The sequence below is a fragment of the Leptosomus discolor genome, chromosome Z (assembly GCF_034619465.1).
Source record: "Leptosomus discolor isolate bLepDis1 chromosome Z, bLepDis1.hap2, whole genome shotgun sequence".
NCBI lineage: Eukaryota > Metazoa > Chordata > Aves > Leptosomiformes > Leptosomidae > Leptosomus > Leptosomus discolor.
The window spans coordinates 36,041,105-36,060,848 of NC_141419.1; the positions used below are offsets into that span (position 1 = coordinate 36,041,105).

Sequence of the window (19,744 nt, forward strand, 5' to 3'; positions counted from 1 at the left end):
ACAGGATGTCCAAACACATTGTACAGTCTCCATGGAGACTTTCAAGATGCAGTGGGATACAGCCCTGAAAACCTGGTCCAAATTCAATGTTGACCTTGCTTTGAGAACATGACTAGACTACAGACTACAAGCAGCTCACTTGAACCTAAGTGATTCTGTCACTGTATATTACTTTCAAAATGATACCCAGATTTATTCAGATACTCCTATAAATTAGAAACACGAATATTTGAAAATAGGTATACTCACTGCAAGGATTATTTAAACAATTTCTATCTTTACAGAAAGACACATTTTATTTATATATATACAATTTCCAACAACCTTGTTCTGTCATTATATCGGGATTCTTACCCCTATTCAAAATAGAAAGAGTGTAATTTTTTAAAAGGAAAGGATTTAATCAATAGGAAAGGATTTAACCAATATTTGTTTAGCTAAAGGGTCCACCTCCTGCCTTCGAACTGTATTCTGTATTCTAGTAAAACACCACGACAATACGCGTATCCTTAATAAGAAACCTGAGAGCAATGCTTGGAGGCTAAGCTCACATCCACACTGTGTAAAGCTGCTTCTTTTCACTGCAACCTAGACAACTTGTGACTATGCAGCAGTTGATTCTGGCCCCTCTAACATACCTGCAGCCCTATTTTCCACACACTCCCCTTTCAATTTAATGTACCATAAACAACACAAGAGCTGTGCACACAAACACCAGCACCAACTTTCAGAAAATGAAAAGCAGTGTGGCATAAGAAAGTACAGGATTACTCGAGGGTACAAAGTCTGCTGGGACTTAGAGACAGTGAAGCCTGGGGCAGTTTTGCCCACATTTCCTTCTGGGAATGTGAGCTTAAGTGAAATACCTCTAGAACCATGTCCAGATTCTCCCTTATAACAAAGCAGTAACAGAAGAACTAATTGCAGAGGCCCACAAAACCAGAAAATACATTAAGACAATTACTGTGGACAATCAGGGTCCAACTCTATCCCTGACATGCTTACTTAGTACCATTTATGTATGTTATGGTATTATCTAGATATGTACTACCAAGACAGAAGATTATGCTAATATTTGAGCAAATGAGTGCAATGATCTCTCACTGGAATACTATGATTTTACTGCAGGAAACCATTTGGAACATTGTTACATGGTTTCTCAAATACTGTCTTAATGTCAATTTCTAAACACCTTCTTTGTCTTGACTATCACCTGTATCTGATGCTGAACTACTGGTTACTTTGCAAGGGTAAAAGCACACTGCAGTAACAGGAAACATCTTTGTTATTAGAATTGTTCATGTTTCACAGATAATATGGGTTGTTTCCTACCTATCATACTTCACATCAATTTTTGCTTCCAACTGTCTCCTCCTGTTTCCTCTCTCTAAAAGCTCCTTCTTCTGTTGCCTGAGCTCATTGTCTCTGCGTTCCAGATGTTTCTGTCTCTCAAACAATGTAGTCAAACGCATATCCAATGACTTTAACACGTTACTGATGTCCTGAAATAAAAGAACACACACCAGTAGCATTCTTACTACAAACATACAGTACTAACACATGCAAGTAGGCTACGCTTACTGCACAGTAAAATGCACATCACAGCACAGAAATAAACTCCTACCTGTTGCTGGTTTTCCAACTGTTGTCTTTCATCTGTATCCACTGAACTAGTGAGAAACTGTGCTGCCCTCAGGGGTATGTTAGTAGTCAGGGTTAGCTTTGTGTAAGCAGATACTTTAACAGTGTATTTTTCTTCTGTTGTGTATATCTGCTTAAGTTTGGTTTCTTGTATGACCTAAAAAACACACAAAATTATTAATCTGACAAAAACATTCCTTAAGGCAATGCTTTTCAGAACAAGGAATAAACTAGCCAAAATCCACAGAAAGAACTTCAGCTTATGCAAGACTCTGACTTGTTAAGAAGCCTTTGCAAAAAGATGATGCTAAGTTTAATGCATCATTAGACTTGTAATTCAGACCTGTCAGCAAAGAACTGTTAAGATACTGTCAAACAGAGTATGTTACCATAACCAGTTAAACAGGTTCTGATTATTCTGATATTACAGATAGACACTGGAAAAAACTGTCTTTGTACTGCAACATGAACAAGGATTGTACTTGCTGTAGATGCATACCATGTAAATGTAGCCCAAAGTACTTAAATAGATGAAGTCATAAGGTGAGCTGTAATGCATGAGCTTTAGTGAAGCAAATGCATCTGTACAGAAAAAAAAAGGTCTAAAAACACTAGACTTACTATTTTTAAGTTACTTGTGTCAAAAAGGATATTACAAATAACCAAAGATTTATCATAATGCAAGGTAGTATAGTACTTCAAAAAGATATAAAGTGTACAGTAAACCAGGAACAGCAAAAAGCCTCCACAGGACAACATAAATTTGACTTAAAGATTCTTTCAGTTTATATACACAACAACAGCAATATTCTGTTGATCTGGTTCCTGGACACTGAAAACTGTGTTTACTCTGCTTTACAGCTCAGACCACGGTTGACAACATTTCCATCCTAGCCATTTTTCCACATGCTCAGCTCTATGAAACAGGTCTCATTTTAAACTAAATCTTTCCCTGGTATGTGTGAAACAAAATGCTGCAAACAATGCACTTCTCAACCAAAAATAATTAAACCAAAGAAAAAACTACAAAACTGAACTCAAGATAGTGCCACATGCAACCTATTTGGAACAGTGGTTCATCTTTGCCCCTAGACCAGTGATTTTTCACTTGCTGCCCGCAGAGTTCTGGAAAGGAGGAAGTATCTAAGGAGTAACTCTGACTCCTTTACAAAATGTAACTCCAAGACCTCTTACACAGGTAATCTGCTTCATCAGGTCATAAACACAATGTGGTAGAAGAATTGCACCTTAAAGATGAAAAACATTAAGATCTTTTAATCTAGGACTCCCTCCACTTTTACTTTCATCTTACTCATTCTTGGAGCCTCAGAATCATAGAAGGTAAGCAGGAGTAACAGCTATCCCAATAAAACAGAAGTTGTTCTCTTTTTGGACAGCCTGTTCCCCGAGCTTCATAAAAAAGGAACTCTTACTTTTCTCAGAGAGCCCAAAGTAGTCTTCTGAATTCAAAGAAGAGTTCATTCTTTGTACAAGACAGATGACCAGCATAGGCAGAGAAGTGAATAAGGATTTAAGCTGAAAACTGTCATGTGTGTTACCCATTATAATCCAGCAACGATGAGATTGCAAGAACCCATAAAACACTAAGGCTGGGAGATTACTCCTAGTGGGAGCTCTCAGCCCATTTCTAAGAATCCACAAGGTTTACACACTGTTTATCACATCAATTCTAACTGAAGCTATACAACTGTATTTGCCAGAAACTGAACACCTTAATGTATTTAAAAAAAAAACAAACAACAAACCACAACACCACAAAAACGCAGCTTCTACTTGTTGCTTTAAACACAACAGGTCAGCATTGTCATGGACTACTAACTGACTAAAATTCTGCCCAGAATATCTCAGGCACTTAAAGTAGAAGTTATAACAAAACAACTTAATATAACTGACTTGGAACAGTATGCAGGTGAAAGATACATTTAACTTTCTGTTAAGTACTGCAATAGATTGATTAAATTTGTTAAAATGTCTTGCAATATGTTTGTGTATAACGAAATGTTCTCACTTTTAAAGACCAAATAAGAGGCTAAAGCAATTTTTTGTTTTCTCCACATTAACTTGAGAAAGAATTTCCAAAATAAAACTCTAGAGCACAGGTATCTCACCCTTTCAATCATGCTTCTGGTCTTCTCTGTTCCCACAGGGACATCATGAACATGGTACTGGGAGCAAAGATAACTCATCACAGGATGAGGAGCATCAAATAACTCTCGTAAATATGAGAAAAATCCATATTGGCTGAAAAGGAGAAAAAAGCATCCAGCAGAAATACAATTTGGCAGGTAAGCAAGCTGAAGTTATTGAAGTGTCAAAAGAAGCCCTGCTAACCCAGAATTGAACTGGTGAAAGTTTGATTTGCATAGGAAATTCTAATATATAGCAACAACACAAGAACATTGTATTTAAAGCCATTCCCCACCGATATAATCTGGCACGTACCGTAATTCTTCAATAGGCCTTGAAGGTAACCTTTCAGCACATGATTCAACAGGCGCGCATACAGCATTCACTCTTAGTTTCTGATGATCACGCATCTAAATAAAGATTACATTAGATTATTTGGTAAAAAAGACCAGAAAAAATTCACTATACAAAAAAGTATTTATTCTTGATTCACAGAATCAGAATTATTTTAAACTGACAACATCTGGAAGAGCCTACAAAAAACCACTCTGGCTCAGGCATGACTGACTTGAGTTTGCTAAAAGCCAAACTCAGTTAATGTCTCTCCATGAAAATACCATGCGTTATGAGAAAACAAAAGCAATCAAAGAAATCCAGACCCAGGTTCTCAATCTAAATAGCCAAGCTGGATATAACAAGGAAGCTCCCGCTTTCAGGTTGTATAGCCATCTTGCACAGATAAAGGCAGATCACTGGCTACCAAGGCTCTGAAAAGCCTCATCCTAACAGGGCAGAAAAGATTGAGGATACAAACAAAAGATCAGTTTAGCTGGTTAAAGCAGCCTTACACTGGGTTCTGCAACCAGGGAGGCAAGATAAGCACTCAGAACCACAGATTATCACCACTGCTGTTCACGTATATAGAAATAACTAATTATGTGAGGGGCAGATAGGCCTTAAAAAATTGCAGGACTGTTTGTCATTAATCACACTATTCTGTGGATAGTAGCTGGGAAGCATCACGACAAGTTAATGCCATATCTTGTAGCTTTTTTCTCTTGTATCATCTATCTGGCTCTCAAAGGAAACAATCTCCTTATCGGTCCAGGGAACAGCAGCATTAAGAAAAATATAAGCCTGATTTGCTGCTTAGACCATTGTCTTATCACAAAAGATTCCTCTTGCCTCTTTAGTCCAGAGGAATTGGAAAAGCTTGGTACTAAATTTGTAGCTTCCCGCTCTTTCTTTTTCTCTTATACACAATATTTTCTCCTCTGATTATTGCCTTGTCAAGGAAGACAAAAGTAATTTCTAAAAAGAAGTATTTTCTTAATATTCCTACATCCCTCCAGTTGGTCTAAGTTTCTTTTAAAAGAAAAAACCACACAGAAGAAAACCTTAAACTAGAAGAAAACCTTTGAATACTTTGTATTAGCTATTGTGATGATCTTGCCATTCAAAAGTTAATAAATACAGACTTACTTGGTAGACTCCAAAGCTTAGGGTTCTTACACCAGTATTCAATAAATTTTTAAAATTAGCGCCTACTTGCCTCCACAAGAAACATTTCCATATCTTCTTGACTCTCAAAAGCAAAAGCCCTCATGTCATTGGCCGTAATGTGATTTTCAACATATTTAGCATGTCTATTGTCTTTCATATTGATCTGATAAAGAAAGGTAATGAGAAAGCAATTTCATATAACTGGGCTTAACATCCCCCCGCCAAAACATTTTAAGCAGTCAGATGATACCCAAGCCTACATTTAATGAACACAAAGACAATGTTTAAATGTCTTTAAATAAATATCCCCTGTCTTTTTGCAACCATTTCTCTTCGGAGGAAACCTGCAGTAACTCACATGTTATTGTGTTTAGGTTTTTTCCATCCGTATCCTTTCTCAGCATTCCTGGAGCTATTACTGTCTCCACCATACCACCTCCCCCCTCTTCTGCTCCACCCTAACTTTACAATTGCAACCACCACCCTCTCATGTCTACCAGTACTGCTAAAGGTATCTCATTGTTTAGAAGCAATTAACCTAAGGAATTAAAAACAGGAAAAGCCACACTCCACAAATTATACATATGCAGCTCCCTTTGATTTGGACACAGTGAACATCACCAAATACAAATACAGCATTGAAGCCCTAGAAAGACAGAGATTCAAAGACTGATTGAATGATCTCCACATTCTAAAAAAAAAAAAAAATCCATTTTTAAGATGGATGAAGCTTTTCATATCTGAATGAAATGTTACTGCTAGAATTCTTCAGTAACTCTCATTAGTAATTAGACATAATGTCACTACACTTGACATACAATGGCAACAATACACAGAACTACACACAATTGCATAACCTCAAGCTAGCCAAACCCTGGGTACACTTCCTAGCAACTTGAAAGACTGAATTTTTAAGTATGAGACTAACTTACACTGTATCAAAGAAAACAAATTCAGACCTGAGTGGGTGTTACAGACATTAATAAGGCCTTAAAAGAACAGCAAATGCATCCTATCAAGGCATTTGTAAAATTAACTTGATGTGGTCTTCCAGGAAGAACTGACAGTTCTGGTAATAACAGGAAATGCTTGCCATTTCATACTAAAAAGTAATTTTGAGCAGTTCTAGTGCATGCACAAAGCGTAAGAATTGGTATACAAACATCCAACATTCAACTAATTTAAATTGTAGCAATACACTATTAAAATAAGCTTGCAATTCTGAAAAGGAAGAGGAGTGTACTGGAGTTCTTCATCCTCTTCACCTTACATGGAGCACACATTGCAAGAGACTGGGATAATGGTGGAGGAATACACTAGAAAACCAATAGTGTCTTTGAAAATTCAGCCCTGCTATTGCTAGCAAGTCCAGCATCTGTCGAACCAAAACACAAAACAAAACTAGGGACTGATTAGGTGTTTCTGTGTCTGCAATTGGCTGTGCAAAGCAAACCAGAAACATACCTAGTGATCACAGTGACATGTAACCATTGCTGAGCAGGTTTGCTGTAAGGGGAGGTATTCAACTGTAACTATCACTGCTTTTTTAAGCAGCAAGTAAGAACTATTTAAGTCTAAATAATTGGCTGTACCACAGAGGAAATCTGCAATGGGCACCCTAATAAAGGATGCACCTTGAGGAAAGGGGAAGGAACCACCCCATCTTACTCAATGTCGAGTATTTCTACATTGCCCATGGAATTAAAGTTAAAAATAGTTCATAATGCTAATGTATCCTGTATGTAATTGGCAGCTCATTTCAAGATGTGTCTTGAAAATCCTAAAAGTCATCCTCGAAGTATTGCAAGGGATAAATAAAAGAAATATTAACTGGTTAGAGTGATATGCAAGTAAATTTTCTTACTTCAAGCATCATGGGTTCACAAACTTTTTTTTTAAACTTGTCTTTGTTCTTTCTTAGCCACATAAGAGCAGAGTGTGTGTCTTGGAATTTCACTTTAAGACTCTCTTCCTTCATATTCATTATATTATTAAGTTGTCCAAGGCGATCAATTATTCCTGTAATTTAAGGCAGTTTCTTGAACAGTCCATAGCAAGTACACATTATAACCAGCATTTTCCAGTATTTATTTACTATGCTACTCCAGCAATAATGTTGATAGGAGATTGTAAGAATTAAGAGTTTCTCTTCTCACCATCAGGATGTTGCTTATTCTAAAGAAATCTTAAGATCTATTATAGCGTAAAATTTAAAATAAAATGAAGACTTACCTAAATGATAACAAAATGTGGTAGCTCAGCAAAACCAACAGAATTTAGACCTAAAACACCTCTCTCCAAAACTTATTCTGCCTTTGTATTTAAAGCCAAAAATGCCCCAAGAGGAAGGAGATAGTGGGACTATCAACACGAAAACTGAGTGTTATTTCATGCTTGCAGAAAATAAAATGAGTGACAATAGGCTGTGTGCTAAAGCATTTGCTGTTCAGGGGCAGAGACTGAGTACTTTCTGTGCTTCTCAAGGCAAAATACATAGTCTCTCCTTCCCTAGGTCACTTGGTCTCTCTTCACCTCAGCTTCTTCTTGGATTCTATGACAAGTTAAGTGCCACATAGATAGGTACGTGCAAATGTACTACACTCACTGAGGAATATATACACCACCACCCGCCAAGCTGTAATTTTTGAATTTTGTTTCTTAGGAAAAACTAACTGTAAATCCTAGGCTAGTATGAAGGCATTTATTATAATTAAGGTTAGCTCAAGTTCATCTAGAAAGGACAAAAGCAGCATCAGTAGCTAATATACTGCCAAAGAAATACTTTTAAACACTGCATCTTCAAAAGCAAACTGGTTTTTGCTTCAGATTTGCTTTTTAACAGTACACACCTTAATTTAACAGAAAAAAAAGAAACTGGCAAAAGAGTCTCCTTAACGGAGATCAGAGGAAAATAATTTTTTTTGAAAGGTAGTTTTAAGTTCAATTGCCACTTCTGAATCTTCTTGTTCCTTCTATTTTGAAAGCAGCTTCTGTTATTTTTCATAAAACTGGTAACAGACAAGAGGACTGCCATACATGTAAGATACAGCTATGAGGCTTGAGGTAAATGTATCAAATTATTTCACTACAGCAGGACACAGATTCTATACAAACAGTCATTAAAAAAAAAAAACAACAAAACCCTAAGTAACTTACTTTTGTTTTCCCTCTCTTGGTTCATTTTCTCTGCTGTTAGATCACTGATATCAGTATCAGTATTTGCCCTTTCTTCTTGTAATTTTTTCAGCTCATTATTAACAGCATCAATTTGTGGCTGAAGATTCTCGTTGACTGCCATTGTACTGAGCTCATTCTTCCAGTCCTCTATCATCTTCTGAATATTGCATATTTTCCTCCGTCTGTCCATTTCTTCATCTTTTTTCATTCTCAAAGCTTGATGAATTTCTTTAATCTAAGAATTTTTAGTATTTCTAGTATTAGAGGAATTTAGTATACAAAACCTACGACAAATAACCAGGATACCTGTGCAAGAGGTATTAAATGCTGATGTAACTATGCACTAAAACCATAAGGATCTGTTATAGTTCAAATAGCCCTATAACAGCTGAAGAACTGACTAGATTTTGTTAAGATTCAGCAAGTTAAGCAAGAATAAAAATCAAGCCTTTAAATCAATTTTCGGAGTTCCTTCATTTTTTACAAAAACAGATGCTTCAAACTTAAGATCTTCCTTAACACATTGGAAAGTTAGCCTAAGAGTACATAAAAACTATAGCACAACACAATGTGCAACATTGACTCTGCACCCTTATACATGTAGTTACATATATTTCTTGTCCAAGTGCTTAGATGAAATTCTGTAACTGTTTACAACCTATCTTTGCATTTTCTTTTTTAAAAAATGCTGGTCATATACACCTAACAGAAGGAATAACCCTAGCCTGTCGCATAGAGTATCTGAGGGCATGTTTAATGGTGACTGCAGTACTATACTATGGAGGCTGCAGCTTTTCAAGGGAAGTCTGTAATATATAGTGTATATACACACACTGCCTATTCCTAAGTTTGTTACATGAAGGTAACTGATTTTACATAGCATACACCTATTCCTTAGTGACACCTGTTTGACTAACAAGCATTTTAAAGGTTCGTTTGTAATGGAGGGAATGAAATGGGCAAGCACTTGCAACCTCTTCAGAAAAATTTCCCTCTCCGTTAACAGAAAGGCAGACAAAAAATCCTGTATCTGTGTTTTACTGCAGAATTTAAGCGGCAGCATTCCACCTGAATGCAGCACATGCTATAGCTAGTACTGAGTTAATATATTAACTAAGAAACATCAAAAGTAGTCATAAATATCAAGACTCTTACTTGTTTATCTTTCATCTCCAAAGCATCTTGTTTCTGTTTACATTTTTGAGAAATGTCTTTGATTTCAGCAGTCTGCGTACAGTAAAATATTTAAATTAGATAGTCATAAATTCAGTTTTAGTTGTATTTGTAAAAAGCACTCATATTTTAAAGAATGTTCTGTGTATGCATAACTACTTCACATTTTATTACTGACAAAGTCATACTCACCAGCTGCTTCTTATTCTTACCTGTATGTGTAACGTATATTTTCGGCAATTTGTGAAGAACTGAATAATGGCATATAAATTGTTCACAACCATTCAGGTATAGATCTGCAAATTCAGGCATGACAGATGGAAGAATTCTCCTAATCTAACCTGAAATTAAATTAACTCCATCCTCGATTTCAGTAAAAGTGTTACATTCAGATCCTTACACTTATAAAATATTCTTGCCTCTTTTTCAAAAAAACAACTTTACCAAGGAAATCTTATACTTACACCTTTCTTGCTCTAAGTTCCTAGGCACAGGATAGTCAAAACAGAATTTGTCAAAGTCACCCTACCTCTGAAGTGCCTTGTGTTAAAGCTCTATCCTGCACAGACGAGCGTGACAACTTGTTGGCTCATTTGTAGGCACCAATGTCTCTAATTTTTCTCTATCAGTCTCAGCTTCTATAGAGTTGTAGAATAGTATAGGTTGGAAGGGACTTCTGGGCATCACCCGCTCCAACCCCGTGCTCAAAGAAGGTTTTATTAGGTCAGGTTGTTCAGGCACTTACACAGTTGAGTCCTGAACACAGTGGAAGTCTACTATGTTTTCACTACAAACTTAATTCCTCCTTCCTTGAACACTCAAGGCTGAAAACAGTACAAGCAGAATACCAGAATGCTGCAGAAGGATGGAAGGACTGTAAGTAAATTCCAGTGCAGACATGGAAACAAACACACACAGCACTCTTGCTGGAATGCCTTCCTACAAACTGAGTCACACTAAAAATGCTAAGACGCATCAAGAATGGAGAAAATAAAACTATGCAGAATCTCTTCCCTCCCACAAGCTGGAAGATGCACAAAAATTTAAGACCCTGACTCTAACAACTGTTTGCATGAAGGCAACATGTAACAATACATCTTGGTCTTGCAGCTGACTGCTATGCAGTATTGATTCTGTGATGCTCTCTCCAAAGACCTCAGGTAGGCACTCTGAAGAAGCAGCTCTCTCCCAGAAAACTGATGCAAAATATTCACAAAACAATGCTGAAGGCTCTCAAAATCAGGACACTAATAAGGAACTGGAACTCAATTTTTCCATTATTGTTATATTTTCAGTTATATATTTATGTATATCTACCTTACAGAACAGATTAACAACTGTAATTGTCTTTATGGTTTACACGCGACAACCACACCACACTGCTTTATATGTCAAATATAGCTAAAAAACCAAAAACTTGCATTGCATAGTCCACCCTGTTCAAACGCGTTTAAAGAGGCTAAAGCAGAAACTATGCTAGGCTTCTCTCACAGAATTTTATCAACCTCGTTCTACAAAATGGGATTATTTTTTTCAGAATCTACACATTCTACGCACCACCCAAAGCACAAAATTTTACTCTGAATTCTCAGTCCAACCAAATCCTTAAAAGGGTTTTAACACAGAGAGAGACAAGAGAAACAGCCTTGATACATTTATTTCTTCCTGGATTTAGCTCCACCTTACTTTCAGTCTGGCTCCTTCCAGGCAAAATCTCTAACACCATCCCTGGCTTTTTGACAACAAAGTGCAAACAAGACATAATGAAAAGGTGGTTTATCTCTGCTCTCATACATATTTCCACAAGCAAAGAGCAAGATCAAGAAGCAGCCAGGATTACAGTTATTTGATAACGGATATAAGCCTGGACCAAAAGGCCTGAAGACAGTTACCAATTACGTTCCCTACAGGTCTGTGTGTCTGAAGTAGAGAGGACTTAAAATGCTAAACCACTTTTTTTCAAGCCAAATTTCAATTTGGCATTAAGGGAAAACACCAACTTTGGGGCCAAAAATAGTGGGTTTTTTTTAAAATATAAAATCATTCATTAATCAACTCCTGCTGGCTTACAGTATAATTATCTGTGAAATGCTCACCAAATGTTTGCATATACAAAGATAAAATTCTAAGTTACAATAAATTCAAGTAGTATCTATGAAAAAGTGAAGAACTAATAAAGAAGTAGCAATTTAAGCAATTTTAAGGTATGGTACTTAAAAACCTTGAGCTTTTGCCTTCTTTCAAAACTATCTCCTGACAGTGCAACCAGCACTAACTCTCCTTTAAAAGAACTTAATTTTCACAGCCCAACTAAGAAGCTATGTGGAAGGGAAATAGATCTCATGTCCTGGGTTACAGTGTAAAATGTGCCAAAAGGAAAAAAAAATATTCTATTACCATCTTCAGGAGCTGTTGAGACCAGGTGGGGCGGTGCTCCCTGCCTCCCCCCTCTGGACTATCTCCTGTTACTGGGCACAACAATGCCTTATCGCCTGACCCATCGATAACTCGCTCCTGGGCTATCTCCTGTTAATGGCCCATCAAGGAACTGCCTCACGACTCCCCATCTCATTGTGAGATGCTCCGACCGGGGAGGGGGGGGGGGGGAGGGGGAAGGAGCCAAGCAGTCCATGCCAAATAAAAACGGAGATTTTGAACACCCTAGCCGCCTTTCTTCCACTGGATTCGCAGAGGAGCTTTTCCCCCCACTGGAGTTCCAGAGGACAAGAGCTACCTGCCGACCACTGGACCTTCGGAGGAAGACCAGACTCTTTTACCTGATTGCTGCTTCCACAGAACTACACCCATCACTTCAGGAGGACTGCAGCCAGCATCTTATCGGACTGCTACTGCCACCCTAACAGGGTGTCAGGTTGTATTCCTGACTCTGTCAGTGTAAACCAGTGGGTTGTTTGTTTTTCCCTGCCTTGTGTTATATATATATATATATATATATTAGTAAAGAACTGTTATTCCTATTCCCCATATCTTTGCCTGAAGGCCCGTTAATTTCAAAATTATAATAGTTTGGAGGGAAGGGGGTTGCACTCTCCATTTCAAGGGAGGCTCCTGCCTTCCTCCACAGACACCTGTCTTTTCAAACCAAGACAGATTTTGGCGCCCAACGTGGGGCTCGAGGGCATCGAGAGATAAAGGAATAACGGTTTTTGTGCATTGGATATAGATTCCTTGTTAAGTGGCATCATGTGGGCTAGTTTATCCTGGTTCGTGTGGCATGTGGTGGTGGCTGTATTTCTCCCATTTGCAGGCCCTTATCTAAACATGGGTCCTATAACTAAGGCTACCGTGACTGTTATCCAGTTTGTTTTATGGATTAATAAGGTGAGGAATTCATGGCTTATTAACTTCCTCTGGAAGGCGGGCACATGGATTCGGAGCTATCGCACACTAACTGTATGCTTTTGGGGTTACTTTAATAATGGTACCTACTGTGAGGAAATGACACCGGGAGAAACTTTCTCCCAACCCCTAACCCAGCTCTTTGGGTCTACTCCACCAGTTTTCGAAGGATTCAGAGCTTTCCTAAGTGCTAATGATATCATACAGTGGCTGGTGTTGCTGATAATCCTGTTTTATTCAGTATTCAGAGATCAGGGGAGATTGGCTTGGATAACTACCCTGACTAGGAATGCTGCTCCAGAACCTGACCCTGCCTCACAGCTCACATCAGAAATGAACCACCCGGATTGGGTGAAGGAGATACGTGAGATGGGCCAGATGCTGAAGGAGTGCATTCTCTCAGCTGCTGGGAATCCCTCCTCCTGCCTTGAAGAGGGAGAGTCTAATGGTGCAGCAGTAGAACCCACAGACGTTACAACCGTCCAGGTTCCAGCTGAAACGCAAGGGCAGTCAGAGCCAGCAGCAGTCGCCCCTGTGGAAACGAGGAAATCTAAGATGAAATCAGAGCGCTCAGTTAAGAAAGGAGGGCCCTCAGAACCTGCAGGCGAGCCAGTGGTTGAGATAATCACCGAGTCCCTGACGTACGACAGTCTCCGTAATCTGCACAAAGACATCGTACGGCGGGGGCGTGAGGCTTTCACAACCTGGTTACTTCGGGTCTGGGATCTTATGGGTACGGGTGTGCAACTGGATGGCAGTGAGGCAAGGAATTTGGGACCCTTGACTCAGGACTCAGGTGTCAATCTGGTATTTGTAAGGGAGCCAGGGACCCTTTCCCTCTGGGAGCGGCTTTTAATGAGTGTGAGAGAGAGGTTTGTGCACAGAGAGAGAATGCAGGAGCACCATCACAGAATGCGCTGGAAGACCCTTGAGGAAGGGATCCAGCAGCTGAGAGAAGTGGCAGTATTGGAGGTACTCTTTGGGAGGGATGGACAGCATGGTAATGACCCTGACAAAGTCAGGTGCACAGGGCAAATGTTGTGGAATCTGGCAAATCTAGGGCCATCTGAATACTCCACCTTCATTGCAATGATTAATGCAGATAACGACCGAGAGACAGTGGGTTCTGTCACGAGCAAGCTTAGAAATTTTGAAAGCATGATCAATGGCCCAATGCAGGCTAACGTTTCTGCTGTGATTAAGAGCCTACAAGAGGAGATGAGGGAAATAAAGGAGGAGGTGAGGAGGAGCAGTTCCCATTTGGCACCGGTACAAGTCACAGGCCCCAAAGTCGGAGCCCAACGTCCCCCAGCTAGAGGGAGAGGGTACACCCCACGAGCTGAGCTATGGTACTTCCTGCGCGACCATGGGGAAGACATGGGAAGGTGGGATGGGAAACCCACTTCTGTCCTGGCAGCACGGGTGCATCAACTCAAGGAGGGAAACACTAACCGGGGGAGTAACACTAAAGTGAAGGTAGCCTCAACCTCCCAGGACCAAGCTGCCAGATATTACAGAAGGGAGGATGATCTGACAGATCCCCTTGAAGGAACCTCTAGTATGTATGTCCAGGAAGGGAATGGTAACCAGTGCTAGAGGGGCCCTGCCTCTAGCCAGGGAGAGGCACGGGAAAACCGGATATTTTGGACGGTGTGGATCCGATGGCCTGGCACGTCAGAGCCACAAAAATACAAAGCGTTAGTTGATACTGGTGCGCAGTGTACCCTAATGCCATCGGGACATGTGGGGGCAGAACCTGTTTCCATTGCCGGGGTAACGGGGGGATCGCAGCAATTGACTCTGTTGGAAGCCGAGGTGAGCCTTACTGGGAAGGAGTGGCAGAAACATCCAATTGTGACTGGCCCAGAGGCCCCGTGTATTCTGGGCATAGACTTCCTCCGGAACGGCTATTACAAGGACCCAAAAGGTCTCAGGTGGGCATTTGGGATAGCTGCTGTGGAGGCAGAGAGCATTAGGCAATTGAACACCTTGCCCGGACTATCAGAAAACCCATCTGCAGTAGGACTCTTGAAGGTGGAAGAGCAACAAGTGCCAATTGCCACCTCGACAGTGCACCGCCGGCAGTATCGGACGAATCGAGATGCTGTGATCCCCATCCACAAAATGATCCGCGAGCTGGAGAGTCAAGGGGTGGTCAGCAAGACCCACTCACCATTCAACAGCCCCATTTGGCCTGTGCGCAAGTCTGACGGAGAATGGAGATTGACTGTGGACTATCGTGGCTTGAATGAAGTGACTCCACCGTTGAGCACTGCCGTGCCGGACATGCTGGAACTCCAGTACGAGCTGGAGTCCAAGGCAGCAAAGTGGTATGCCACTATTGACATTGCCAATGCTTTTTTCTCCATTCCTCTGGCAGCAGAATGTAGGGCTCAGTTTGCCTTCACCTGGAGGGGCGTACAGTACACCTGGAACCGACTGCCCCAGGGGTGGAGGCACAGTCCCACCATCTGCCATGGACTGATCCAGGCTGCACTGGAAAAGGGTGAAGCTCCGGAACATCTGCAGTACATCGATGACATCATTGTGTAGGGGAACACAGCAAAGGAAGTATTTGGGAAAGGAGAGAAGATCATCCAGATTCTCCTGGAAGCTGGTTTTGCCATCAAGAAGAGCAAAGTCAAGGGACCTGCCCGAGAGATCCAGTTCCTGGGGGTAAAGTGGCAAGACGGACGGCGTCAGATCCCCACCGAGGTCATCAATAAGATCACTGCGATGTCTCCACCAACCAGCAAGAAGGAAACACAGGCTTTCCTAGGCGCCATAGGTTTTTGGAGAATGCACATTCCTGAGTACAGCCAGATCGTGAGCCCTCTGTACCTAGTTACCCGCAAGAAGAACGATTTCCACTGGGGCCCTGAACAGCAACAAGCTTTTGCCCAAATCAAGCGGGAGATCGCTCATGCGCTAGCCCTTGGCCCAGTCAGGACAGGACCAGAGGTGAGGAACGTGCTCTACTCTGCAGCCGGGAACAATGGTTTGTCCTGGAGCCTTTGGCAGAAGGTGCCTGGAGAGACTCGTGGCCGACCACTGGGATTCTGGAGTCGAAGTTATAGAGGGTCTGAGGCCAACTACACTCCCACAGAGAAGGAAATCCTAGCAGCCTATGAAGGAGTCCAAGCTGCCTCGGAAGTGATTGGCACCGAAGCACAACTCCTCCTGGCACCCCGACTACCGGTGCTGGGGTGGATGTTTAAAGGAAAGGTTCCCTCCACCCACCACGCCACTGACGCCACATGGAGCAAATGGATTGCCCTCATCACACAGCGCGCCCGTATTGGAAACCCAAATCGCCCTGGGATTTTGGAGATAATTACGAACTGGCCGGAAGGTGAAGACTTTGGCCTCACTGACGAAGAGGAGCAGGAACAAGTGATGCGGGCTGAAGAAGCTCCACCGTACAACCAACTACCAGCAGAGGAAACACGATATGCTCTTTTCACTGATGGTTCCTGTCGCATCGTAGGGATGAACCGGAAGTGGAAAGCAGCCGTATGGAGCCCCACACGACAGGTCGCACAAGCTACTGAAGGAGAAGGTGGATCAAGTCAACTTGCTGAACTCAAAGCCGTTCAACTAGCCCTGGACATTGCTGAAAGAGAGAAGTGGCCAAAGCTCTACCTTTATACTGATTCATGGATGGTAGCCAATGCTCTGTGGGGCTGGCTGGAAAGGTGGAAAAAGGCCAACTGGCAGCGTAGGGGAAAACCAATTTGGGCTGCTGATGAGTGGAAAGATATTGCCACTCGGGTAAAGAAGCTACCTGTGAGGGTCCGTCATGTAGATGCTCATGTCCCCAGGAGTCGGGCTAACGAAGAACATCGTAACAATGAACAGGTAGATCAGGCTGCAAAAATAGAGGTGTCTCAGATAGACTTAGATTGGCAACATAAAGGAGAGTTGTTCTTAGCTCGATGGGCCCATGATGCCTCAGGCCATCAAGGCAGAGAGGCCACTTATAAATGGGCACGGGACCGAGGGGTGGATCTAACCATGAACAGTATCTCCCAGGTTATCCAAGACTGTGAGACCTGCGCTGCGATCAAGCAGGCCAAGCGGGTGAAGCCTCTGTGGTACGGTGGACGATGGTCGAAATACAGGTATGGGGAAGCCTGGCAAATTGACTACATCACTCTTCCCCAAACCCGTCAAGGCAAGCGCTACGTGCTGACCATGGTGGAAGCAACCACTGGGTGGCTGGAGACCTACCCTGTGCCTCATGCTACTGCCCGGAACACCATCTTGGGCCTGGAAAAGCAAGTTCTTTGGAGACATGGCACCCCTGAGAGAATCGAGTCAGACAACGGGACACATTTCAAGAACAGCCTCATAAGCACTTGGGCCAGAGAACATGGAATTGAATGGATATATCATATCCCTTATCATGCACCAGCTGCCGGGAAAGTTGAACGGTGCAATGGGCTACTTAAGACTACCCTAAAAGCACTTGGAGGGGGGACTTTCAAAAATTGGGAACTGAACTTAGCAAAGGCCACCTGGATGGTCAATACCCAAGGGTCCATCAATCGAGCTGGTCCTGCCCAGTCTGGACCCTTGCACACAGTGGACGGAGATAAAGTCCCTGTGGTACATACGAGAGGTATGTTAGGAAAGACTGTTTGGATTAATCCCACATCAGGCAAAGGCACACCCCTCCGTGGGGTTGTTTTTGCTCAAGGACCTGGTTACACTTGGTGGGTAATGCAGAAAAATGGGGAAACCCGTTGTGTACCACAAGGAGACCTAATTTTAAGTGAGAACTCTGTGTAAGGTTTCATTGTGTATATATGTATATATGTATCTGTAAGGGGGCATTGGGTTGGGTATGGTGTAGATGGTAATAGAATAAGGGGTGGATTATGTCCTGGGTTACAGTGTAAAATGTGCCAAAAGGAAAAAAAAATATTCTATTACCATCTTCAGGAGCTGTTGAGACCAGGTGGGGCGGTGCTCCCTGCCTCCCCCCTCTGGACTATCTCCTGTTACTGGGCACAACAATGCCTTATCGCCTGACCCATCGGTAACTCGCTCCTGGGCTATCTCCTGTTAATGGCCCATCAAGGAACTGCCTCACGACTCCCCATCCCATTGTGAGATGCTCCGACCGGGGAGGGGGGGGGGGGGGAGGGGGAAGGAGCCAAGCAGTCCATGCCAAATAAAAACGGAGATTTTGAACACCCTAGCCGCCTTTCTTCCACTGGATTCGCAGAGGAGCTTTTCCCCCCACTGGAGTTCCAGAGGACAAGAGCTACCTGCCGACCACTGGACCTTCGGAGGAAGACCAGACTCTTTTACCTGATTGCTGCTTCCACAGAACTACACCCATCACTTCAGGAGGACTGCAGCCAGCATCTTATCGGACTGCTACTGCCACCCTAACAGGGTGTCAGGTTGTATTCCTGACTCTGTCAGTGTAAACCAGTGGGTTGTTTGTTTTTCCCTGCCTTGTGTTATATATATATATATATATATATATATTAGTAAAGAACTGTTATTCCTATTCCCCATATCTTTGCCTGAAGGCCCGTTAATTTCAAAATTATAATAGTTTGGAGGGAAGGGGGTTGCACTCTCCATTTCAAGGGAGGCTCCTGCCTTCCTCCACAGACACCTGTCTTTTCAAACCAAGACATCTCAGTATCCAAAAAGAGCTACTGTCACAAAAGTTCAAAAAGTAGCAATACACCTCTAACATCTTGCTAACTTGCCTGACGTCATACAAATTGCTCACAATATATTCCTCTTCAGCCTTCTTCCACAATTTTACACTCTACGGGGGCTTCTTCAAGAAGGAATATTAATAATTCAAATTAGACTTGGATATGTCATTTAATATCAGAATAAAACTCAGGTTTGGAAATGTCTTACCACAAAATATATGCAACAGAGTATCAGCTATACATTACAATCAAAATAATGGTAAACAATCACTAGAAAGCAGAATTAGAATATCTCAGTAAGTCTCCTATGAATTATTTATTTCAAATGTAGCATCCTTCCTTCTTTCCATCTTTTTGGCTTCTGCAATACTGTAGAACAAAATGCACCCAATTCATTCTCCAGGCCCAAATTAAACTCCACTTCAGCATACAGTTAAACTTGTGAACACTTAGTGTGTGGAATCCTTACTCTGCAAGTTCAGATTGAGCAGAAAAATATATTGATTCAAGAGTATGAGTCGATCAGCTAGTACATTTCCCCCAATTTTTCTTTCACAGTTCTGTAGCAAATGGCCTACGCTGAGCATGGTCCCTGCAAGTTAAAACTGAAATGCTCACTATTTTGTCTTCAGTTTCTCATACAAACAGACTATAACTCATATCAACAGAGGATAACTTTTATATGAACATAGCACAATACACTTAATTGCAATAGCAATGGTTCAGGCAGAATTCTTTCCTGTTCGAAAAAAAAGAATATTAGTATAGCATTAATTAAAATGAAGGATATGATTAAAACTTAGCAGGATAATATCAAGCAGCTGAAAACAAAGCTTAGCACTTCACCAGCACAAAGGCCCTTACTGCACTATGAAAATTAATTTCAAGTTTCCAACTGTTAACTTTCCTCTCAGGAAGTACGCTTAAACAACACAAAACCTCACAAAAACAAAAACCCAAACACCCCCCAAAAAGCCCACTTCAATAAAACTGCAACATTTGTAACAATTATGTATTTTTGAATGACAGCATAATAAACTCTTGCAGTACTGTGGAGCACA

The 19,744-nt window shown here is 41.4% G+C and overlaps 1 protein-coding gene across 1 annotated transcript in view; it reads right to left on the reverse strand.

Annotated features, from left to right (window-relative positions):
- SMC5 (structural maintenance of chromosomes 5) overlaps positions 1 to 19,744 on the reverse strand; it is a 57,835-nt gene that overhangs the window by 21,430 nt on the left and 16,661 nt on the right. Inside the window, exons 8-15 of the mRNA XM_086479401.1 lie at positions 9,625 to 9,696; positions 8,449 to 8,704; positions 7,157 to 7,311; positions 5,342 to 5,455; positions 4,105 to 4,199; positions 3,771 to 3,903; positions 1,625 to 1,798; positions 1,333 to 1,502 (exon numbers count right to left, since the gene is read on the reverse strand). Of these exons, the coding sequence (XP_086335527.1) occupies positions 1,333 to 1,502; positions 1,625 to 1,798; positions 3,771 to 3,903; positions 4,105 to 4,199; positions 5,342 to 5,455; positions 7,157 to 7,311; positions 8,449 to 8,704; positions 9,625 to 9,696 (1,169 nt within the window). The remainder of the gene's footprint in view (positions 1 to 1,332; positions 1,503 to 1,624; positions 1,799 to 3,770; positions 3,904 to 4,104; positions 4,200 to 5,341; positions 5,456 to 7,156; positions 7,312 to 8,448; positions 8,705 to 9,624; positions 9,697 to 19,744) is intronic.